The 26665-nt window shown below is 41.7% G+C and overlaps 1 protein-coding gene across 7 annotated transcripts in view; it reads right to left on the bottom strand.

Annotated features, from left to right (window-relative positions):
* The window catches only part of LOC106601827 (trinucleotide repeat-containing gene 6C protein), an 87023-nt gene extending 62429 nt beyond the window's left edge, over positions 1-24594 (bottom strand). For 6 of the 7 annotated variants that reach the window (XM_045719943.2, XM_045719942.2, XM_045719941.2 and 3 more), the window contains exons 1-3: positions 24303-24594; positions 11180-11282; positions 6018-6039 (exon numbers count right to left, since the gene is read on the bottom strand). In XM_045719943.2, the coding sequence (XP_045575899.2) occupies positions 6018-6039; positions 11180-11242 (85 nt within the window). In that variant the 5' untranslated portion in view covers positions 11243-11282; positions 24303-24594. The remainder of the gene's footprint in view (positions 1-6017; positions 6040-11179; positions 11283-24302) is intronic. The other variant, XM_045719937.2, reaches the window with a different exon arrangement.
* Positions 24595-26665: the final 2071 nt, after the last annotated feature.

Consider the following 26665-nt stretch of genomic DNA (forward strand, 5'->3'; position numbering starts at 1 on the left):
TAGGTCTTCTCTGTTATAAATGGGCTGCGTTCAGGAGGAAAAGTGTTCAGCTCCATTTCACAGCAGTGGCGGGTCTTGGAAAGCAAGTCACTACAAGTGTTGACTTTAATACTGTGGTATATTGGGTTCAGGGAAGCTATGGATGTAAAAATAGAACGCAGTCATGAAAAGGATGGGATGTGTCATGGCCTTACCAAGATGGCGGCGTGCAATAGAGCTGAATACATTATTGAATAGCTTCACAATGCAGACCAATGAATGACAGTCAATGTTGGCAACAAAAAAAACATCTGTTGCTTACAGGTAACTTCAGTCATATAGATACCAGGCCTAACAGATCAGCTAGTCGATTAATCACAGAAGAATACTGTATATAGATACTGATCTGAAAATAAGATCAGATGAGACTGAGGTTAATGTAACAATCATATAAGAACGAGATTGTGTGTGTATTTACATGCATGTATCCATCCATGTTTGTGTGTGGACTGTGTCTCTCTGAGGGGCTCGTCTGTCTCCCCCTCAGCTTGTTGAGCTGAGCTGCCATACTGAGCAGAGGGTCTCAGAGGGGAGGTGGAGATGATAGGGCTTAATTAATCCTGATTAAATATGGGGCTGTAATTTCAAGGAACAGCTCTCTCCCAGGTCTCCTGATCCCTCAGAGGTCTGAGAGGCAGGAGGACTGTAGTTTAGAGGAACAGCTCTCTCCCAGGTCTCCTGATCCCTCAGAGGTCTGAGAGGCAGGAGGACTGTAGTTTAGAGGAACAGCTCTCTCCCAGGTCTCCTGATCCCTCAGAGGTCTGAGAGGCAGGAGGACTGTAGTTTAGAGGAACAGCTCTCTCCCAGGTCTCCTGATCCCTCAGAGGTCTGAGAGGCAGGAGGACTGTAGTTTAGAGGAACAGCTCTCTCCCAGGTCTCCTGATAACTTATAGAGGTCTGAAAGGCAGGAGGACTCAACTGTGTTTAACACTTTGGTCTGGCTACTGTATATTGAAATGGCAATATACTTTACTCAACAATATACTCAACAATTTAAAACATTTTAAAGATGCACTATGCAGATATCACCCCACCATTTCCTGGTTGCTAAAATTCTAATAGTTTGCCTAATTTCAGTTTGTGACAAAACAAGCAAGTATAATGTAGAGAATCATTGTACCATTTCAACCGCTATGAAATATATTTTCCATAACCCAAAATTGTATTTTCAGCTGGTGTACAGAACCAAAAGTAAAATATGCAAAAATGAAACTTAAGAACGGGAACCATAGAAATAGCACACATAGAACAGATACAGTATACCGCTTCTTAGACTTGATTTAAATGAGAATGACTGATCTATAACACACATTTCTATGTAAATTTGGTCGGGTCGCCCAAAACGTTACATATTGCAGCTTTAAGGATTTGAGTGTTAGTGTGCACCCAAGATGGAGGCCAGACAGACAGGATGAGGGCACAAGGACTGGAGCTGGTTCAGGTTAGCAGGACAGGATACTTTTTTCACACACACCATTTCCCTATCATAAAACATTGGTGGAATGTACTGGGGAGTAGCTGCAGCTGGTGGCTGGGAGAGAGACCTGTTCAGAGGTGGAACTCTCAGTCACACACACACACACACACACGTAGGAGTGTGTGTGAGATAAAGTGTCAATGTTATGCAACTGACCTAAGGAGAGAGAGCCAACTGGCCCACTGCGTCCCCTATTGCAGTAACCCATTAAGTCCAACTCCTCTACCTGACTGCCCAGTTTCCTACACTCCACTGCTACTTTACCTGCCCACTCAACCCTGCCTGTCCACCCCATACATCATCCCACCACAACTCCCTCAGCAGCCAGCGCAAGCCTTACACCCAGCCTGCTCACCTCAACGTACACCGCTATAGATTCATGTCTTCCTGAAGGTAGTGTGGGTTATGGAGTGGTCGCTGGAAGTGTCGGCTTTGACAACCCAGGAGTAGGTATTAACATGAATAACTGGATCCCGGGACTGTCACATTTCCCCCCAAAATAAAATGACAAGACCCGGGAAATTAGCCTACAACATTTCCCCCCCAACGTTGCATTAATGCAATTCCCCAAAATACACAACATGCGCAGCAGCAGGTTAGCACAACATATAACAGCACATTATCCAAACAGGTTGTCGCCTGAAAGCCACTAGCCTAGTGGATTTACTTCACACACAGTCACCATGAATTCAAAGCACACACTGCCCGCACACAGTTAATAAACCCTACAGGAAACCTCTACAGCAGGCTACAGTAGGCCTACAAAATAACATGGGCCTCTTTGCGCTGTCATTTCGACAGTCACACATTTCACAGGCCTATGCACAATTCACTAAATAGGTATCTATGTCACAGAAATTAAGTCTGTTACCAATTCAGAGAGGCATGAGAGAAAATGATATCTTCTCCTGTCCTAGAGCCTAGCCTATTTTCCTATCCAGTCCCAATCCCACTGAAACCTAAAATCCTAACTCCTGTCTAGCATGAAAATTCCTAACTTCATTCTGTAATCCATTAGGTTACAGGATCAAATCTCGTCTCTGGCCGATGCATGTGAAGATGTGCTGCGCAGCATTTCCTCTGTGCTGTCTCGTACTTGCTGCCCATATGAGAGCGTCTGTAGAGAATCAACAAACGTAGATACGGATATGTTTTAAACAGAGTTGGTCCCCGTTAAAATAGATTAAATATCAAGTTATTTCCACTCTTCATCTCCCAGTTACTGATGAGCTGATCTGCTGTCTGTATAATCAGCAACTCCAATTAGCCAAATATAGGAGATATTCTGTCATTCGTTGAAGGAAGTTATCTAGCAAGCTTAGCAACGTTGGTAATTTTACTTGTTTGACTGCCGTTACAATGTCTGTATGATTGGACCGCTATTCTCCAGGTGTGCTGTGTGTCAAGATGTGCTGAAATGCGCTGAAATAACTGAGGAGCATGATAATGGTCAGAATTTATGAACAACTTGTTCCGCAATTCACAACAATGTCACGGCGATCAAAGATCGAGTAACTATCATTAATAAATCAGTTTCATTTGCGCTGAATTCTTTACATAGTGGCGCAGCCAAGCCGGCAAGGTGGCACAGCGCCCCTCTTTTTGGGGGAGAACCCTGGCATTGTGACCATATCTTGGTTTTAAACGCTTTAAAGTGGGCACTGGAATTATTCCTGGTATTGAAACTTGGTATATTTTTAGGAAAATATAAATCCCTACCCTGGAGTGTGTGTGTGTGTGTGACACTGTCCTATCTCAGTCATTTGTATAATTCACATCACATATGTGATTTGCGAGCCATTCTGCTCCACTGTTGGGGCTAGTAACATAAGCATTTAGCTGCGCCTGCTAATCTTGGTACGCGACCAATAAACTTTGGTCTGATACAGCTACATACCAGAGGAGGCTGGTGGGAGGAGCTATAGGAGGACGGGCTTATTGTAATGGTTGGAATGGAATAAATGGAATGAGTCAAACACGTGGTTTCCATGTTTGATACCGTTCCATTATTCCATTCCAGCCATTACAATGAGCCCGTCCTCCTACAGCTCCTCCCACCAGCCTCCTCTGCTATATACAATCCCAACAAGACATATCAGCTCTAACCTTAACATACTCCTAGACAATACAGCATAAACTGAATGAATGCCTCCCTTGCCTCTGTTCAGTGATTGGCTAATATCCACCTCCACTGTATTCATTCTCATAGCGTTTAGCCGCTAAAGAGACAACATCACAGCGACAGCAGCGCGAGGAATAAATAAATTCCCTCCAGAATACACTGCAATTTATGGCTCTGCTACGACACAAAGCGCTGTGTGTAATTAAGTCAATGTGAAACGGCAAATTAATCTTATGAAATGACAGCGTTGTGTCGCCGCAGATTTGGAATAACAATGTGATCTTATGGCGCTATGTAAATGTGGTGGCTGCAGCTCCGTCTGGAATGGATGCTGTGTGTATGCTCCCTCCTACTCCTCCTTAATCCATCCATCCTTCAAGGACTACCGCAGACCTCTCCATGCTAACAGAGTTACCGGATATGTATCCCTATGTTACAATATCCCCTCATCGTGCAGCGCCAGGGAGAACATGCCTCCACATGGGTGATGGTCCAGTAGACAGGGAGGACTGGTGTCTGATGGGGTGGGGCATGCTACCTGCCATAGACAGGAGAGATTTAGGCACGGCTGTGTTTTAACACTAGATGGTAGTGGTGGTAGAAACTAAGGCACGGCTGTGTTGTAAATAGTAGTGGTGGTAGAAACTAAGGCACGGCTGTGTTGTAAATAGTAGTGGTGGTAGAAACTAAGGCACGGCTGTGTTGTAAATGGTAGTGGTGGTAGAAACTAACCATTCCAACCATTACAATAAGCCCGTCCTCCTATAGCTCCTCCCACCAGCCTCCTCTGGTATGTAGCTGTATCAGATCAACGTTTATTGGTCGCGTACCAAGATTAGCAGGTGCAGCTAAATGCTTATGTTACTTGCCCCAACAGTGGAGCAGAATAGCTCGCAAATCACATATGTGATGTGAATTATACAAATGACAGAGATAGGACAGTGGCTGTATATGAGAGCTATCATTAGGCATCACATAGTGATAGATGCCTGTTTACTTTAGTCTCTCTCTCTCTCACACACACACTCCAGGGTAGGGATTCCTATTTTCCCGAAAATATGCCAAGTTTCAAAACCAGGAATAATTCCAATGCCCACTTTAAAGCGTTTAAACCCAAGATATGGTCACAATGCCAGGGTTCTCCCCCAAAAAGAGCTATGCATTGATATAATTGTGTTTGTATGAGTGCCTATACTACATACAGTCCCAGTGGAGGTTGGTGAGGCAGAGGGAACTTATTTATATGAATGTACCTGTATGCCTTAGCCGTGTGTGCACACATGTGCCTTTTATGTTGATCTAGATGCGCACTGCTTACTGTATGTGTAAACTGTAGACAGGAAACGAGTGTGTTCTCGCTCACTTTCTCACACTACTCTTTCTGTTTCTTTCATGTACTTTGTTCCTGCAGTCTGTTTCCTTCAGACCCTTTCTTTCACTTTTGTCATTCCTGAGAAGGAAATATGTTTGTGACAAGCCAGGTGAATTTCCTTCTGCCTTTTTCACCCCAATCTCTCTATTCCTCCATCCACCCCCATATATATTCGCCTCCTCCCTCCATCAGACCCAGGTTGGGCCTCCCCATTTCAACCACAGTAGAAAAGTGCAGTATTACACTGGTGGCCTCTCCCTGCCTGTTGTTACCCCTATCATGCACCTTCACACTAACCCTGCTCTCCTCAACAGTCAACACCAGCCAGCTTTCAGGGGACTTTTCAGCCATACAAAATGGCTTGGTGGAAACATGCTAACCAAGAAAACTAACCCAGATTACTGCTAACTGGATGGAAACAGGCTAACAAAGCTAACTGGATGGAAACAGACTAACAAAGCTAACTAACCCAGATTACTGCTCATTATTGCAGCTCAGCAGCACAGACAGGCTCCAGTAGATACAGTCCAGCAGCCTACTATACCCTGTAGGGTTATTACACTAAGATGTCCCTTCCTCATCTTGACCTTTAAACCCCCCACTTCCCCAACCTCCTGTTAAGTGCTAGATGGCCGTTACAGGACCACTAACAGATGCCCTAATGAGCTTTCCTAGCGACTATCCCTCAAAACATAAGCCCCTCCCGGCCCCATCTGGCCAGTCACACCACATAACAGGTCCTCTCCCTCTCTCCAGTCCTCCTCTCTCGCTCATTAAGAGCTTTGGCACAGAGGGAAGTGAGAGGATGTGTTCTATCTACAGTGCTCTGGGTTCAATTCACTTCAAAACCCTGCCAGCTAAGCACACACTGTGCATACTCTCACTTTCTCTGTTGCTCCGACTGTCGTTCTCCCTCCATCCCCCTCTCTTTTCAATCAGTAAGTCAGTCTAAGGTAATAGGAGGTAGGAGTGGTTGCAGAATGTTGGAAAAGATGAAAACAACGCACCTTTGGTTTTCTGTTCAGTGACCTGGAAAGAAAGAGGAAGAACATATTAGAAACAGATTTTTTATTTTTTTTTAAAGAGTTCACGCAAAAAACACAAGTACAAGGGACTACAGATGAAAATGAGCTGGCTGGATAAAACTGCCACATTTATTGAAATGTTGATATGTAGGCCTATTGTCCCTGTCAAATACACATAATAAAGAAAGGAGTCCTAACTGAAGTATGTGTTTTATGTCAATCTTTAAAGCAACACACAATCAATAGGTCTCCTCTCTCGGAATTAGCCTGCTAGCGTTAGCATGCTACTGGGTTGGCTGCCTGCACTTCAGCCTTGCTCTGACTGAAGCCAGCCCATTCCATTGGCACAGAATGTTCAGGGGAATGTTCTTATTAGCCTATTATAATGCTACATGTTTTATGTTCATCCCTCCACCGGCTGAGCTTAGGGGCTATTGCCTGGTGGGTCATGTGGTTTAGTTAGCCAGAAAGTGAAATAAGAGGCAGACAACACCCACACACACACAAACACAGGTACAGTGGCGTGTATGCAGGAACACACACACACGCTAGCCAGCTCCCCCCTTCAGCTCTGCTTTCCTCAGCCTCACAGGAGGCTGCATGTGATAAAGAGAAGCAGCATGACACGTTAGCCTGTTTAGCCAACGGAGTGGAAAGGGATCACTTACTGACACGGTTCAGAGCAGAGGGAGAGAGGGAGCGAGGGAGGGTGAAAGAGGAGAGGAAGAGAGCAGGGCACAGGGTAGAGGCTGATATCATCATCTTGCTTTGTGTAAAGCTACACCATTAAAAACAGGGGTTGGTGCTTGTATGAGGTAGTACAATAAAAAAAAAACAGGGGTTGGTGCTAGAGGTCGACCGATTATGGTTTTCAACGCCGATACCGATAACGATTATTGGAGGACCAAAAAAAGTCGGTACCGATTAAAATCGCCCGATTTTTAAATATAAATATATAAATATATATATATATATATATATATATATATAAATATATATAAATATATATATATATGTAATAATGACAATTACAACAATACTGAATGAACACTTATTTTAACTTAATATAATACAATACATTTAGTCTCAAATAAATAATGAAATATGTTTAAATAATGCAAAAACAAAGTGTTGAAGAAGAAAGTAAAAGTGCAATATGTGCCATGTAAAAAAGCTAACGTTTAAGTTCCTTGCTCAGAACATATGAAAGCTGGTGGTTCCTTTTAACATGAGTCTTCAATATTCCTAGGTAAGAAGTTTTAGGTTGTAGTTATTAGGGCCTATTTCTCTCTATACCATTTGTATTTCATATACCTTTGACTATTTGACGTTCTAATAGGTACTTTAGTATTGCCAGCCTAATCTCGGGAGTTGATAGACTTGAAGTCAAACAGCGCAATGCTTGAAGCACAGCGAAGAGCTACTGGCAAATGCAGGAAAGTACTGTTTGAATGAATGTTTACGAGCCTGCTGCTGCATACCACCGCTCAGACAGACTGCTCTATCAAATTATAGACTTAATTATAATATAATAACACATAGAAATACGAGCCTTAGGTCATTAATATGGTCAAATCCGGAAACTATAATTTAGAGAAAAAAAAACGTTTATTCTTTCAGTGAAATAAGGAACCGTTCCGTATTTTATCTAACGGGTGGCAACCCTAAGTCTAAATATTGCTGTTACATTGCACAACCTTCAATGTTATCTCATAATTATGTACAATTCTGGCAAATTAATTACGGTCTTTGTTAGGAAGAAATGGTCTTCACACAGTTCACAACGAGCCAGGCGGCCCAAACTGCTGCATATACCCTGACTCTGCTTGCACAGAACACAAGAGAAGTGACACAATTTCCCCAGTTAAAATAAATTCATGTTAGCAGGCAATATTAACTAAATATGTAGGTTTAAAAATATATACTTGTATTGATTTTAACTTCACTAGGGTAGGGGGCAGCATTCGGAATTTTGGATGAAAAGCGTGCCCATAGTAAACAGCCTGCTACTCAGGCCCAGAAGCTAGGATATACATATAATTGGTAGATTTGGATAGAAAACACTCTAAAGTTTCCAAAACTGTTAAAATAATGTCTGAGTATAACAGAACTGATATGGCAGGCAAAAACCTCAGGAAAATCCATCCAGGAAGTACTATTATTTTGAAAGCCTGTTTTTCCATTGAAAGCCTATCCAGCATACAAAGACTTAGGACCCAGTTCACGATCTCTATGGCTTCTTCTACATGTGGCCAGTCTTGAGGCATTGTTTCAGGCTTTTACTCAAAAAAATGAAGAAGATATAGCACTTTCAATGAGTGGACAGTTGAAATTTCCAGACATGAGTCCAGCGTGTGATCGGGAGCGTGCCTTTCTTGCTTCTCCTTTTCTATTGACGAAGCTTTTTTCCAGTTGAAATATCGATTATTTATGACAAAAACAACCTGAGGATTGATTTTAAACATCGTTTGATATGTTTCTATGAACTTTTATTGTACTTTTTAGATTTTGTCTGTCTGTTGTGACCGCGCTTTGTTCCAATGGATTGCTGAACAAAACGCACCAACAAAACTGAGGTTTTTGGACATAAAGAGGGACATTATCAAACTAAAACATTTGTGTAACATGGAGTCTTCGGAGTGCAACCATATGAAGATCAAAGATAAGTGATACATTTTATCGCTATTTCTGACTTTTGTTACTCCTCTTCTTGGCTACTAACTGTTCGTAATGATTTGTCTGCTGAGCGCTGTTCTCAGATAATTGCATGGTTTGCTTTCGCCGTAAAGCCTTTTTGAAATCTGACACAGCAGTTGGATTAACAAGACGTTTATCTTTAAGCTGGTGTATAACATTTGTATCTTTTATGCATGTTTATTATGAGAATTTCTGTTTTGTTGAGTTTCACGCTCTGCAATGTCACCGGATGTTGTTTGAGACAGTGGATTATTGAACAAAAAAAACTGAGGTTTTAGAATATAAACATGGACTTTATCGAACAAAACGAACATTTATTGAGTAAATGGGAGTCTTGTGAGTGCAAACATGAAGATCAAAGGTAAGTGATTAATTTTATCACTATTTCTGACTTGTGTAACTCCTCTACTTGGCTTGTTACTGTTTGTAATGATTTGTCTGCTGGGTGCTGTTCTCAGATAATCGCATGGTTTGCTTTCGCCGTAAAGCCTTTTTGAAATCTGACACCGTGGTTGGATTAACAAGAAGTTTATCTTTAACTTATTATGGCTGGGTGGCAGTATTGAGTAGCTTGGATGAATAAGGTGCCCAGAGTAAACTGCCTGCTACTCAGGCCCAGAAGCTAAGATATGCATATTATTAGTAGATTTGGATAGAAAACACTGAAGTTTCTAAAACTGTTTGAATGATGTCTGTGAGTATAACAGAACTCATATGGCAGGCAAAAACCAGAGAAAAAATCCAAACAGGAAGTGGGAAATCTGAGGTTTGTAGTTTTTCAAGTTTTGGCCTATCCAATATACAGTCTCTGTGGGGTCATATTGCATTTCCTAAGGCTTCCACTAGATGTCAACAGTTTTTAGAACCTTGTTTGAGGCTCCTACTGTGAAGTGGGGGAGAATAAGAGCCGATTGAGTGAGAGGTCTGCCAGATGGACATGAGCTTCAGCCATGCGCGCACCCGTGAGAGGTAGCTGAGTTCCATTGCATTTCTAAAGACAAAGGAATTCTCCGGTTGAAATCTTTCTGAAGATTTATGATAAAAACATCCTAAAGATTGGTTCTATACATCGTTTGACATGTTTCTACGAACTGTAATGGAATTTGAGTTTTCGTCCGGCCTGCGTGTCGTGAATTTGGATTTGTGAACTGAAGGCGCGAACAAAAAGGAGGTATTTGGACATAAAGAATGGACTTTACCTTACAAAACAAACATTTATTGTGGAACTGGGATTCCTGGGAGTGCATTCTGATGAAGATCAACGGTAAGTGAATATTTATAATGCTATTTCTGACTTCTGTTGACTCCAACATGGCGGATATATGTATGGCTTGTTTTTGTGTCTGAGCGCCGTACTCAGATTGCTTTTTCGGTAAAGCTTTTTTGAAATCTGACACAGCGGTTGCATTAAGGAGAAGTTTATCTAAAGTTCCATGCATAACACTTGTATTTTCATGAACATTTATGATGAGTATTTCTGTAAATTGATGTGGCTCTCACCGGCGGTTTTGGAAGCAAAACATTACTGAATATAACGCGCCAATGTAAACTGAGATTTTGGAAATAAATATGAACTTTATCAAACAAAACATACATGTATTGTGTAACATGAAGTCCTATGAGTGTCATCTGATGAAGATCAAAGGTAGGTGATTAATTTTCTCAATTTCTGCTTTTTGTGACTCCTCTTTGGCTGGAAAAATGGCTGTGTTTTTCTGTGACTAGGCGCTGACCTAACATAATCGTTTGGTGTGCTTTCGCTGTAAAGCCTTTTTGAAATCGGACACTGTGGTGGGATTAACAACAAATGTATCTTTAAAATGGTGTAAAATACTTGTATGTTTGAGGAATTTTAATTATGAGATTTCTGTTGTTTGAATTTGGCACTCTGCACGCTAGCGTCCCACACCCCCTGGTGAGGTTAAGAAAAAGGCATTGATGTTTATGGTTAGGTACACATTGGTGCAATGACAGTGCTTCTTTCGCAAATGCGCTTGTTAAATCATCACCTGTTTGGCAAAGTAGGCTGTCTCAATGATAAATTAACAGGAACCGCATTGATTATATGCAATGCAGGACAAGCTAGATAAACTTGTAATATCATCAACCATGTGTAGTTAACATAATCACTAGTTAAGATTGATTGTTTTTATAAGATAACTTTAATGCTAGCTAGCACCTTACCTTGGCTCTGTGCTGCACTCGCATAACAGGTAGTCGGCCTGCCACACAGTCTCCTCGTGGAGTGCAATGTAATCGGCCATAATCGGTGTCCAAAAATGCAGATTACCGATTGTTATGAAAACTTGAAATCGGCCATTCCGATTAATCGGTCGACCTCTAGTTGGTGCTTGTATGAGGTAGTACGATAAAAACAGGGGTTGGTGCTTGTATGAGGTAGTATGATAGAAGTGTGTCCAAACAACAAAAACCATATGATGTCACACCTTTTTCTGAGCAGCTTCCTTCTTTTTCTTTTCTTCTTGCCTCCTCTTTTTCTTTTCTTCCATCAAATGGTTCTGGTCTCGTGTTCCCTGCTTCTTCTCTCGGCTGTAACAGAGGATCAAAAGACAGACATGTTTTACAACGCGGTCGCTAGCGAGGTGAGGACTGTCTGCATGTGAACACCTGGAATCTCCCCATCCCATGAATTCCATTCTGAAGTAGAGAGTTATGTACAGACAATAGAAACACCATTAACAGATTGACATGCGTGTGTGTGTGGCTTGGGTTGTATTGGCTCAGGCTGGCTTGTGTGGATGACTTGTGTGGTCTGGAAACTATTTGGAGGCATTGTGGTGCTGGTGGAGGCCAGAGCTGTGGTCCTCTTAGTGTTACTGAAACCCTTGATATGAGGCCCCATTCTTCAATCACCAGACATCCAGCCAGTACCTACCACCACCTCCAAGACAACCCAGATTTTTTTTTTATATGACCTGACATTTCCACATCCTTTTACGAGCAGCAAGCTGTTCCAGAGGAGAGTTGGGTATTCAGCGTCCCAAATGGCACCCTATTCTCAACATTGTCCACTACTTTTGACCAGAGCACTATATTAGGGAATAGGGTACCATTTGGGATGCATCCCGATCCTATATTTAGCCTTAATAAGCCTAGGTCTTTCTATTTTGACTTAAAAAGCTCTGGCATTTAAGGACAGAGAATTATAACTGCATGGAAAAATACATAAATTGGAATCCGGTTTCCTTGAACCGGAGATGAGAAATTGCACCTAAAAATACAAGCCAAGCATGTGCTGCAATGCCGTGCCATCGCCTGGCAACAAGAGCTCCCGAGGCCTGATGAGTGTGCAGCCAGGTGGAGAGGTGGTGGTGGATGTTGGCCCTTAATAAGCACTGATCCAGAGTCAGTTAGGTTTTTAGACCACTGCACAGTGCACTGCATATTAGTCACCGGTCTTCGGGGCATCAGGGTTGACAGTGTCTCTAGAAATACCAAAATTTGATTAGTTTAATTTTTTATTTAAACTAGGCAAGTAAATGAAGAACAAATTCTTATTTACAATGACGGCCTACCCCGGATGACGCTGGGCCAATTGTGCGCCGCCCTATGGGACTCCCACTCACGGCCAGTTGTGATACAGCCTGGAATCGAACCAGGGTCTGTAGTGACACGTCTAGCACTGAGATGCAGTGCCTTAGACCACCGCCCCACTCGGGAGCCCAAATCAGGTGTGTTTTTGTTGGAATTCAACATGTCTGGGGGAAAAGGTTTGAGAAACATGACTAACCTATAAAAACACAACTACCATAACCAACAGTCTGCTCCCCTTCTTCCATTAGGATACAATATAAACAGAAGGCAAAGAAGCAGGCTGAAGCACAATAAGGAAAGTCTACCACAGACTTCAATACAACAGAAGGAGGCTCAGTTGCTCACGCAGACAATTAACAACTAAGCTAAAACAACTGACCTGATAATAGTAATGTGTGTAGGCTGGCGAATGTCTCAAAGAAATCACACACAAAACACGCCGTATCTCACATATCCACGTAGCCATACACTGATTGGCCAGCCGACAGGCTAATCAGGCAATCTCGGGGGCTAATCTTGGTTTTGGTCCTCTTAACACTTCACCGGGAATTACCTCACAGTATGGGCCACAGACTAGCTTGGAACAGAGCTGAGTGCTCCATGTGTTAAGTGAAACTGTTGACTAGCCATAAGCCGCTGCAGCGTTCTCCATGTTGGCCTCTATTTGGTTCCAAAGAGCAGCAGTAGGAAAGAACAGAGCTATTAATAGGCAACTCCTATCGTCTGGCTGTTTTTAAGGTTGAAGACCTGAGATTATGTGGATGGAAATTTGCCTCAGAACTCCGATGTGCTTCCATACCACGGCTAACCCATTACATCCATAAATATTTATTTTTGTGGGGTCCACAGCCCAGCTATAAAGCCTAGCTACAGCTGCTGGCTAAATATAGCCACGGTCTCCATTCAACATTGATGCACTGTGCTAGTGTCACACAGTATCAGAGGAATGGAGTGATGGCCCAGCTGATCTAAACTGCTGTCTGTCTAGGCACAGGCTGAACCGGAGAACATAGACCTAGGCTACACATACTGGAAACTGTCCAGAATCATTTCTGTTCGGGATCAGTTGGTCCTTGTGTAAGAAGACGACTCTGGTAAAAGGACTGTGAAACAAGGACTTTCGTTTTTTTAACCAAATATTACGATTGCAATTTGACGTGGAACAAAGATCAAATCACTTGGATGAACTGTTGGAATCATCGAAAGAGAATGACTTATATTAAGAAGGAAAGTTGAAAGCAGCATCATTCTTGTTTGGAACAATCGGTTGACTGCATTTGACCCAACAGAACAGCATGCAAACATATAGTAACTACCAGCGAGGAGGAGGAACGGTGCTGCTTGCGTGACGGGGCAGTGCGTGGTGTGTGGGGGAAGCCGCTGCAAGAGGAAAACTAACTTTAAAAACGTCCGTTACACTGGGCTGAGATGCCTTTCAAAATATCACGTGACATGGATCTTACCAATATTGCGATTTCAATGTGAATCTGATTAATTGTGCAGCCCCAGTGTGTGTGTGTGTGTGTGTGTGTGTGTGTGTGTGTGTGTGTGTGAGAGAGAGAGAGGGTGGTCTAGGGAGATGGATCCCCAAGCAATGCCAAAATAAGGTATCTAAATGAGAGTCATTGAACAAATGAGTTGTTTTGAGGGTTGAATGACTGACATGGACATTGAGGCAGTGCCAGCCAGCAGTCAGTTTGGAGCAGGAAGACAGTGATTGATAAGCTAAACGTACAGCCTTGAGCTGGATGCTGCTGGTGAGGTAAACCCCTTACAACAATGGTGCTGGAGGAGAGAACCACTAAAACACAACAAGAGGATTAGAGAGGTGATGTCTATTAAACCAGACTGCTTCTGGGAACAAAGGCGGACAATAGGCAATCAGAGAGAGGGTAGAGGAAGGACCGTACAATAAGGAGGGTAATGGTATGATAGGGTGGGGAGGTGCAGGTTACTTTTGATATGCAGACACTCTGGTGTATGTGAGAACACATACAAGGAAGGGGGGAGGTGGTGTGTGTGTGTGTGTGCACGCGCGCACGTGCCCTCAATGAGACCGAGGGGCTGTGTGTGAGTGGTGGGGGAAGGGGGCTTGCGAGATGATAGTCACTGGGCACAGAGCCAGGAATGCCAGCACTGCAAGACAAATAAGAGCGAGGCTGCTGAGCCCCCGGGAGAAGGATTGCTTGCTCGCTAGCAACCGCAAAGGCGGAATCAGACTGCAGCCCCTCTGCTCGGCACAATCATACATTAGGAAGACAGACCGCACTTCCCAAAGCGCTCTGGAAAACGAGATCTGATGTGCCACATTGGAGCCCTTAGGGAATCCCAAAACACTGCTTAAAATTCTCCATCCATCCGCCAAAACAAAGACAGTTAAATTTTAAAATATCTGGGAAACCAGGCCTGGTATTCACAGCGGAATTTGAAAAAGGCTTTTGATAAAGTACGACTGGAATTTATACATAAATGCCTGGAATATTTCAATTTTGGAGAATCTCTTATACAAATGGGTTAATTATATTTTATTTGGAATGGCAAGCCAGACAAAATTATAATGAATATTAATTTGGAGGGCATAAACGATTCAATAATAAATAATCTCACTAAAGGCTTCAATCATACAACAACTACACTTAAATTCAAACGGGTTCTCTAGCAGCTTAGTAGGAATGGCTCACCCCATGTTCAAGAATGGCCTTTTTCCCCCCGATGACAACAGATTACAAAATATCGCTATTTTTAAAATAAGCCATAGAAAGTTGGTTGCAATTGGTTTAATCCACCAGAAAAGACAGAACAAATATTACAACAAATACTATGGTTAAACTCAAATATATATACTAATTGATCAAAAAAAAATATATAATTTGAAAATAAATTATAATTTACAGGACTGGTTGACTTGTCACACATGCAGCTAACACATGTCTGCTCAATCTAAAATTAAAACCAACTAATTGCAGCATTACCGCAAAAATGGAAGAAGCACTTGGAAGGGGAGAAAGTAAGGAACATGTCTGTCGGCCCTGCATTAAAGACCAAAATTGGTTTAAAAAATTGTGATAAAAAGTATACCAGTTTCATTTCAGGACAAAAAAAAAAAAAGTGACAGCTGTGCCATATAGATTGCAAGATAGTTGAGAAGAGATTTTCGATGTACCGATTCCACAGCACATGGTTTATGAACTGATACGCAAAACGACGCCAGATTCAAAACTTTGTTTTTCAATTTAAATTATACAAAATTCTTGCAACCAATTAAATGTTATATTAATGGGTGATACAACCATCCCAGCACTGCAGATTTTGCTGCGAAGAGAGAGAATCATTAGATCACTTGTTTTGGTACTGTCAAATATGTAGCTTGTTTTTGGTCGAAGGTTCAGGAATGGCTGAAGAATTTACCTGGAGCCAACTCTGCAAATAGCACTGCTGGGTGATTTGAAAAGTCATAGTCAATTCACAAATAATATAATACTCTGAACAAAAATGTTTCTTTAATTTACAATCTGTAGAAACTATGAGAATAGAAAGGTTCAGAACTTTTGTGAAACATCACAGCTGAAAAATATATGGCAAATAGAAATCAAAACTGGATGATGTTCAGAGATAGATGGTAGGGGTTGATGGTAGCTGAAGGGTGGGACTAAAAATTACTAAATGTGGCTGTTCTCAGACGATCCCACAGATGAAGACGCCTGGTGTGGAGGTCCTGGGCTGTTACACGTGGTCTGCGGTTTTGAGGCCGGTTGGACATACTGACAAATTCTCTAAAACGACTTTGGAGGCAACAACTCTGGTGGACATTTCTGCAGTCAGCATGCCAATTGCACGCTCCCTGAACTTGAGACATCTGTGGCATTGTTGTGTGACAAAATTGCACTTTTTAGAGGGGCCTTATTGGACCCAGCACAAGGTGCACCTGGGTAATTTTTTTATTTTATTTTATTTAACCAGGTAGGCAAGTTGAGAACAAGTTCTCATTTACAATTGCGACCTGGCCAAGATAAAGCAAGCAGTTTGACACATACAACAACACAGAGTTACACATGGAATAAAAAAAACATACAGTCAATAATACAGTAGAAAAATAAGTCTATATATGTAACAGTGTAGGTTCCGTCCCTCTTTTTTTTTAAGTGTTTCCAGTTTCAGAGATTTTTGTAGTTCGTTCCAGTCATTGGCAGCAGAGAACTGAAAGGAGAGACGGCCAAAGGAAGAATTGGCTTTGGGGGTGATCATGCTGTTTAATCAGTTTCTTGATATGCCACACATGTCAAGTGGATGGATTATCATGGCAAAGGAGAAATGCTCACTAACAGGGATGTAAACAAATTTGTCCACAAAATTTAAGAGAAACACGCTTTTTGTGCGTATGGAACATTTCCGGGATCTTTAATTTTAGTTCATGAAACAAACACGTGTGTGTGTGTGTGTGTGTGTGTGTGAGATATCTACACACACACACACACACACTACCAGTCAAAAGTCTGGACACACCTACTCATTCAAGGGTTTTTCTTTATTTTTACTATTTTCTACATTGTAGAATAATCGTGAAGACATCAAAACTATGAAATAACACATATGGAATCATGTAGTAACCAAAAAAAAAAAGTGTTAAACCAATTAAAATATATTTCATATTTGAGATTCTTCAAAGTAGCCACTCTTTGCCTTGATAACAGCATTTGAGTAGGTGTGTCCAAACTTTTGAGTGGTACTGTATAAGGAAAGAGAAAAAACAACAACTGGGTAATAGTTGATGATATTCCTCTAACATAGCGAAGAGGATCTTCCTCTTCCAACAACTGCAAGCTATTCTCTATGAAGTCATGCTAATGCTCTGGCCAGGGCTGATCCACAAGGACAGGAGATTTGTCAGATGCTCCACTCCTCCTGGCACTCTTAGCAGGCCTCCAGAAATAAAATCTATGGATCGGCTCCAGCAGTTGAAGTTCCCGATGACTTTCATCCTCTCCGTCAGTAACCGGAGCAGCCGTTTCACGAGCCCGGTCAAACTATTTATTGCTCCAATAGATCACAGAACGTCGCCAACAAAATAACTTATTAGACTCCAATCACGTAGCACTTGCTCCGTTTCCACATTCATCTTCATAAAAAGCCATTATCCAGCAGGTCTGAAGAGTGAAAGGGCTGTATGTGAAGGGAAACTCACGTAGCAAGAAGACAAAATTAAGACCGATCAATGTAATAAATGCTGTCTTTGTGCAGTGCTGGGGAGTCAGGAACAATTTTTACTGAAGCAGGTGAAGAAGAACTCCAGAACTTTGTGTAAATGCAATAAAACAACTTGCTAGACTTGCTGAATGTTCAACTGATGAGCTAACTCCCATTAACCTTTTGGGGCTAGGGGGCAGTATTTTCACGGCTGGATAAAAAAACGTACCCGATTTAATCTGGTTACTAATCCTACCCAGTAACTAGAATATGCATATACTTATTATATATGGATAGAAAACACCCTAAAGTTTCTAAAACTGTTTGAATGGTGTCTGTGAGTATAACAGAACTCATTTGGCAGGCAAAACCCTGAGACATTTTCTGACAGGAAGTGGATACCTGATGTGTTGAATTACCTTTAAGCCAATGCCATTGAAACACACAGGGGCTGATTAATGTTTGCTTCTATTGCTTCCACTAGATGTCACCAGCCTTTACAAAGTGTTTTGAATCTTCTACTGTGAGATCTGACCGAACAAGAGCCTTGGAACGGTGATGGCCGATTAGACTCTGGCGCGCGAGGTCATGTTGGGTACCCTCGTTCCAAAACGTTTTAAAAGAGAATGCATTCGTCCACCTTGAATATTATTCATGTTCTGGTTAAAAAAGGCACTAATGATTTATGCTATACAACGTTTGACATGTTTGAACGAAAGTAAATATATTTTTTCCCCTCGTTCATGAAGTGAAGTCCGGCGGGCTTAGATCATGTGCTAACAACACGGAGCTTTTTGGACATAAATTATGAGCTTTTTTGAACAAAACTACATTCGTTATGGACCTGGGATTCCTGGAAGTGACATCTGATGAAGAGAATCAAAGGTAATGGATTATTTACATAGTATTTTCGATTTTAGATCTCTCCAACATGGCCGTTTGTCTGTATCGCAAAGCGTATTTTTCTGGGCGCAGTGCTCAGATTATTGCAAAGTGTGATTTCCCAGTAAGGTTATTTTTAAATCTGGCAAGTCGATTGCGTTCAAGAGATGTAAATCTATAATTCTTTAAATGACAATATAATATTTTACCAATGTTTTCTAATTTTAATTATTTAATTTGTGGTGCTGACTTGACTGCCGGTTATTGAAGGGAAACGATTTCCTGAACATCAACGCCATAGTGAAACGCTGTTTTTGGATATAAATATGAACTTGATAGAACTAAAAATGCATGCATTGTCTAACATAATGTCCTAGGAGTGTCATCTGATGGAGATTGTAAAAGGTTAGTGCATCATTTTAGCTGGTTTTATGGTTTTGGTGACGCCTGTCTTTGAATTGACAAAACATTACACACAGCTATTGTCAATGTACTCTCCTAACATAATCTAACTTTATGCTTTCGCCGTAAAACCTTTTTGAAATCGGACAACGTGGTTAGATTAAGGAGATGTTTATCTTTCAAAGGGTGTAAGATAGTTGTATGTTTGAAAAATTTGAATTTTGACATTTATTTGGTTTCAAATTTGCCGCTCTTGAAATGCACCTGCTGTTGATAGGGTGCACCACGGGTGGCACGCTAGCGTCCCACATAGCCCCAAGAGGTTAACATGTTCAATGGCCCACTTTGGCCAAGTAGCCTAGTCTGCATTTCTTAGTGTAATTAAAAATAAAAAAAATAAAAAATTTAAAAAAAAATATATATATAAAAGAAATATTTTTACATACAAGGCTAAAGGATATAAAGTCTATTGAAGTACTGACACTGGGCTTGAGAGGCTGTTAGATAGAGAGTGGAATCAGTGGATGACTCACAAATTGGTCACCTCAAGTGGGCCTCTCTTCAGAAGTCTACGAAAAAAAAGCCAAGCCTTCAGTCAGACCTCACGGGGACAAACCCTACTGTTCACTTCAAGGGCCTTTCAATAATCTCCCTTTTGCTTCATTTAGGTCTACTTGGAGAATGACAAGTGTTCTGCCCCAGAGCTCGGCCCCTCTGGGAGTGAACATGCGTTAGCAGGGAGAAAAGCCCCAGCGCCAGCTTCATGGCTCGTTAAACCTGGCCTAACGTTTACCAACATGGTGCCATTGAATGAGTGCTGCCCGTAATAGGGAAAAGTTAATGATGACATAAGGGGAATGAGTTGTTTATAAGGAAACAGAAGGATTGCGCTTCAGAGGTATGCTAGGTCTGGTCTACATCTTATCAGAAGAGATGGCGTCCATTCCGTTTCAAGTCTGGTAGCCTAGTTAGGGGGATGGCCGTCCATATCCATTTATGAATTCACTAGGATATCTTGGACAATATCTCAAAGTGGGGTTTGCAGACTGTGATATTTCCATTGCCAGCTTGTACAACTCTTTGAATTTGCAGTTATAAAATCACTAGGATTAATCCCACTGAGATCGATGTTTAATCTAGAACAGAGAGATTCTAATAGTGGGTAGTGGGGAGAATATCTTCAAGTGTGGTTCCTTCCCAAACTGTGATATTTCCCTTGCAAGTCTGCACAACTTTTTGAATTTGCAGTTCACTGTGTGAGCTGAATGCAAACAACATAATCTAGTGCAAGAATATCTGTCAAATCAAACAGACTGGCTGTTGAGTGCTTAGTTACACTAGCATATGAAACCACGTGACAAAGAATGAAAAGGTGCACTCTTTAGATCATCAACAAAAAGATGTTTAACCTGTTAGGGCTAGGGGGCAGTATTGACACGGCTGGATAAAAAACATACCCGATTTAATCTGGTTACCACTCCTACCCAGTAACTAGAATATGCATATACTTATTACATATGGATAGAAAACACCCTAAAGTTTCTAAAACTGTTTGAATGGTGTCTGTGAGTATAACAGAACTCAAATGGCAGGTCAAAACCTGAGAGATTCCTTTACAGGAAGTGGCCTGTCTGACCATTTCTTGAATTTCTTTTCCATCTCTATCTTTTACTAAGGATCTCTGCTCTAACGTGACACTTCCCACGTCTTCCATAGGCTCTCAGAGCCCGGGAAAAAACAGAATGTCGTCATTCCAGCCCCAGGCTGAAACACATTATCGCCTTTCTCAAGTGGCCGATCTAGGGACTCTGGGCTTATGCGCGTGACCCGACCGCCCCCGCCTTTGTGATTTTTTCCTCTGTTTGCCGAAAAGGAGATTCCCTGTCGGAATATTATCGCTTTTCTACGAGAAAAATGGCGTAAAAATTGATTTTAAACAGCGGTTGACATGCTTCGAAGTACGGTAATGGAATATTTAGAATTTTATTGTCACGAATTGCGCCATGCGCGCGACACTTCTTTACCATTTCGGATAGTGTCTGGAACGCACGAACAAAACGCCGCTATTCGGATATAACGATGGATTATTTTGGACCAAACCAACATTTGTTATTGAAGTAGCAGTCCTGGGTGTGCATTCTGACGAAGACAACAAAAGGTAATCAAACTTTTATAATAGTAAATATGATTATGGTGAGTGCTAAACTTGCCGGGTGTCTAAATAGCGAGCCCGTGATGCCTGGGCTATGTACTTAGAATATTGCAAAATGTGCTTTCACCAAAAGGCTATTTTAAAATCGGACATATCGAGTGCATAGAGGAGGTCTGTATCTATAATTCTTAAAATAATTGTTATGCTTTTTGTGAACGTTTATCGTGAGTAATTTAGTAAAATGTTAGCGAATTCCCCGGAAGTTTGCGGGGGGTATGCTAGTTCTGAACGTCACATGCTAATGTAAAAAGCTGGTTTTTGATATAAATATGAACTTGATTGAACAAAACATGCATGTATTGTATAACATAATGTCCTAGGGTTGTCATCTGATGAAGATCATCAAAGGTGAGTGCTGCATTTAGCTGTCTTCTGGGTTTTGGTGACATATGCTGGCTTGAAAAATGGGTGTCTGATTATTTCTGGCTTGGTACTCTGCTGACATAATCTAATGTTTTGCTTTCGTTGTAAAGCCTTTTTGAAATCGGACAGTGTGGTTAGATTAACGAGAGTCTTGTCTTTAAATAGCTGTAAAATAGTCATATGTTTGAGAAATTGAAGTAATAGGATTTTTAAGGTTTTGAAAATCGCGCCACAGGCTGCAAGTGGCTGTTACGTAGGTGGGACGAATTCGTCCCGCCTAGCCCAGAGAGGTTAATAGAATTGGTATTCAGAATCAGATTAAATTATTCATGTGAAGATGCTGTGGATCAAGGCTTTTCCTCACTTGGGCGTACACTATACTTCATATTCAGCCTACTACATCCACTTGTATGGCACTCAATTATCAAGAATGAATTTGCCTTTCTGGCTGCTTGGAGAACGCCTGAGGACCAAAATGCCTGAGTCGGGACTAGGAGAGCGATACGCTTTAGTTATGCTGATCTGTGCTTCGATCGCTTTGTACTTATTCAGACCTGATTAATAACAACCTTGGATTCTTCTGACAGGTCGAGTTGTTGATATTCATGTGTTCTTCTAGGCCTTGCCTGAAATCTCTGAGGGGCAGATCAGGGAATAACTTGGGACTATCAACAATGCTAACTTGTAAGAAATAGAGCCAATCAAAACCATTACCTCAGAGATCCTGTCCTGGTTAGCCAATAGTGTGGCATGCAAAGTCAAAACATGCAAACCTATCTCTAAGAAACAGTTTGACATCAGAGCATTTCACAAAGAGCAAGGTTAGTCATTTCAAAGGCAAAAAACTACCCTGTAAGCCAAACTGCCAGAGCTGCCACAGAAACCTAACCTAGCTATCAAGCCACTGTGTCTATGCCCAGCTGAGGAGAGTAACTGAATGCAGGCCTAAGACCTGATCTGTATAGTAATCAGAGCATTAAGAGTGTGTGTGGGGTGGTCGATGTCAAGTGACCGTGAAGACAGTGTAATGACAGATGTCACAAGGATAAGGGGATACAGGAAGAGAAAATGTGTTTCAATTAAAAGAGATTATGACATCTTGAAAGTTCAAAGGATTCCAACTGTAGAAGAACAGCTCATTGTGCCATGGAGTCCCTCTCGCTGAAATAATGGTACGGGACCGCTTCCTATAAACACATCTAGGGACGGGTGTTGACTAGCAAAAGCTAAACTGTTGCAACATCTGATGGGTCTATCCATTTTCTCAAATAACCCTGTGGTTGAATGTCTCTATTCAAATAAACAGGCCAAATAAACAAAGCCTTGTGAACAATAAAGCAACCTTCCTCTGGAGCACATCCAACTCCGGCAACATGGCCCATCTTCCAGCCAGGCAAGCCCCATCCTCTCTGGGAGACAGACAGACTCATGCCAGGGCAGCCCAGCACTGCCATTATGACTGCATGCCCAGAGCAGGAGGCAGTTACCACCAACAATAAATGTGTATTCATGTCAGAGGAAGCAAGAGGTGGAAAACGCTTGCTAGTCACTACCTTTTAAAAATCAGCAACCAACAGAAACCTGGCAGGCTGAAGCAGAGAACCAAGCTTGGAAGTGTGGACCCAGCTTCAGCCATGTCTGTTTGGTTAGACTAGAGAGATTTGATTGGCTGTATTCCGACCACACAAGGGCCAAAGGTTATGTCTAGATGGGATGCATCTTGTCAAATTTGACACCAAAAGTTGTTTTCCTAACCTAATTCTCCTAACCTGCAACGAAGTCAATTTGGACAAAAACTGTATCCCTTCTAGACAAGATCAGGGCCAAAGCAGTTAACCAGAAGTGCCATGAGAATGGGAAAGGATCCAAGATGGACTTCCAAACCACTCTAATCTCAAATGTGTAGAACCTCACAGATAGAGCCCGCAATTGCTTGGCTAATTTGTTTAACCACCCCCATTACTGTACCAGTCACTGGATAGTAGTCCTGCTTGTGACCCCAACCAGCTAATTTTGTTTAGGTATTTGACTACATTGTCTATTTTATCACCACAGCAGTACCCAATGCCTACCTGCTTACTCTAGAATAGATCTATGTGCTTAGCATTTCAAACACATATGCCAGTCGGCATGTGCATGTGGGATGTTGTTGAAGCCCATTATGAATTTCATTGGTCAATGCAAATGTCACGGTCAAAGTTACATCTTTCTAACTATACTGATAATTTTCCTCCCAGTGTGCATTATATGTTTGCATTTCAGATCAGTTCTTTCATTTTATGAATACATTTTAAAAATGGTTATTACAATGAAGTTATTTAATAAAAACAAGACCTTGGTAGTCAAATTTAGAAAATTGCCAACAATGTTGCAATGCTCAAACATGAAGGCATTAGGCACTGTTTTCATAAATGGATGCTGTTTATCAATCGGAAGCTGCAGCCGCATATCAGGGGCGCGTTGCTTGGATGCGAATCCCCGCCCCTCTAAATATTTCTCTAAATAAATCATGTTAAAAGATTAGAAAATACAATACGTCTTACCTTATTTCCTACTGTGGGCTTTAGTGAATTTGAATTCAATTTGAGGTGTAATTTGCATGACAATAATCGATGTTCTGTCCTTGATACCCGTATTACAGACCAAGAATTCGGTCGCAGCAAGAAGCTACAGTAGCAAAGCAACACAGTTAACGTTAGCTCTCTGTAGTCCTAACCATTTGTCAAAGTTTTAGGTTCAAAACGTGTTTTCTAGTCTCGAATTTAATTGCAAACAACCAAAGCAAATGTTGATTATCTCGGAAACAACTTGAAATAGAGCAAGTGTCAGAGAGAGGAAGAAATAGCAGCAAAGTGCGATATTTAAGCAAACAAGCTAGCTAATGTCAAGCAAGATAAAGTATATCGTTGCAACTTGTGTAACTTTTCAGCTAACTATAAAAATTAACACCATATGCAATTTCAGTAACTTACCTTGTCTTTGATAAGCTGACATTTTTAAAGTGCAAAAAAATATGTTTTACAGCACGCGACTGTGAAATACTCGCAAATAGAGGAATCCAAGAGAGCAAATTCTTGCAAAATCCAATATTTGGAGAGGGTGTATTTCCAAGATATCCATTAAAACATCGTCGATGATAATTCCTACCGTTCAGTGGGCTTTCGTTAGTGGTGCCTCTGCAGCCATTTTGTTCAAACTAGCGATAGCAGCAGCTCGCGACTCTTCAATCCGAGGTACAGGACGTGCCTCTGTCCCTAGCGACTGGCCACGTGACCTCCAATAACAAACTGGTCCCACTCAAAAAGACTCCCCATGCTCCGCCTCGCCGTTTCCATGACAACTACAGTGGCCAACCTCTCTCTACCTCCTTGTTTCCTTGCCTTCCTTCCTCTCCCTTTCTAACTTTCTTATTGAGAAAGCAATGCAATAGCTATACAGTGTTTGAGCTCACAGTTCTGTAGCTTTTGAAGATTTAGAACGTTTAGTTCCTAATGTGTTATGTGAGCAAGTGCAATGTTTATGCTTCGCTGGATATGTACTTTTCACCTACAGAGGGCACAGTTTCAGCACATCTTATGTTGGTCATACACCAGCACTTACAAACATGTTCCTGCTCTCTGTGCCAGCCCAGCATTCCATTCCTATTTGCATAACATACACACCAGCAGTACCCCACACCATGCCTTATTTTTCTATATTATTTGTTGTTGTTGTTGCAAACAAAGAATGAAATAGATTTTTAAGTGGACTCCACAGGGTTCTCTAGCAGCTCAAGGTGATGATTCCAACTGGGCCAATTCAAATTTACAAAATGAGACTCAGCATGGAAGATTGGAGGCTACAATGGGCTTGTATGCTATCTACTATCTGGTCGGGTAGGAAAACACAATTACCTCCACCAGTCAATATTTTAGTCATGCTGGAATGATAACGATAAACTTCTCCATCCCCCACTTCCAGTTTATCTCTGTCATCCTTCTCTCGCTCTCTCAAGAGACAAACAAATACGATCAGAGTGCCGGACAAATATTTCACTGTGCAACGAGCCAAATCTGGATCTCACTAAGGACCCTTATCTCTCTCTCATTAGCTCTGATCTACTATTCACACCCAGGCTAAGCAAACCCCATCTGATACTGTTGCTTAGAGGCTTAGATGAATATGTGTCTATCAGAAGACATCATATACATGACCATAAAACTATGACTCTGATAATAAAATGGGATGACAGCCCCCCATGAGTACACACAATGAAATAACCATCTGGACTCATGTCACCCACATGGATTATGGCAGAGGTATGCATTACGGCGACAGTAACAAAGCACAATGACTCAGCCTACATCATGATGAAGTACATGGTGAGGCGTGGAGGAAGAGAGGGAGGGGGAGAGAGAGACTAATCATGGCTAATGGAAAATACTCCTGGGGGTGTCATGGCCTCTACAGACGTTCATAATTCAATGTCCCCTGGTAGCTACCAGGCTCTGTGTGTGTGTGTGTGTGTGTGTGTGTGTGTGTGTGTGTGTGTGTGTGTGTGTGTGTGTGTGTGTGTGTGTGTGTGTGTGTGCCCAGTGCCCAGTGCCCAGTGCCCAGTGCCCAGTGCCCAGTAGGATCCTATAAAGGGTTAAGGTTCATCTTAGGCAGACTCAGGGGACCAGACAGGGGTTGTTGAACTTGATGTCACCAGAGTGGACGTTAGTATCGATCGCGGTCACAGGGAGTCAACGTACGCCGTGGAGCCGGTTAGAGATTCAATTAGGACCCCTGCCGACCCCGCGACATCTGTCTGCCAGAGATAAAAGGTCAGGCTGTTAACGTGTAACAACTTGGCCCCGTGGCAAACACAGGAGGTAAATTAAAGGAGGAATTGTCACTGGGGAGACGAGGGGTGGAGGAGACAACAGTCTCGGATAGGAGGACTGCTTTATAGATTCAGTTAAGGTATTATCTGTTTAATATACAGATACAGACTAACACAGACAGTGATAAACACAGGGACAGCCATAAACACAGAGACAGCCATAAACACAGAGACAGCCATAAACACAGAAAGACAGAGACAGCCTTTAACACAGGGGCAGACGGATTCACACAGATGCACGCACACTGGAATCCACAGACTCACAAAATAGTTTTTAAAAAGTAAATAAAATACAAATATTTTTTATTGTCACATACACCAGATAGGTGCAGTGAAATGTGTTGTTTTACAGGGTAAGCCATAGTAGTATAGTACATTGACCTTGATAATTAGATAATTTCGCTAAGGTTACCTGAACGTTGTTACAAATGATCTTTTCCATATATTTAAGGTAGAGTCAGCAAAATTATG

This window comes from Salmo salar, chromosome 06 (assembly GCF_965601325.2).
Source record: "Salmo salar chromosome 06, fSalSal1, whole genome shotgun sequence".
Lineage (NCBI taxonomy): Eukaryota > Metazoa > Chordata > Actinopteri > Salmoniformes > Salmonidae > Salmo > Salmo salar.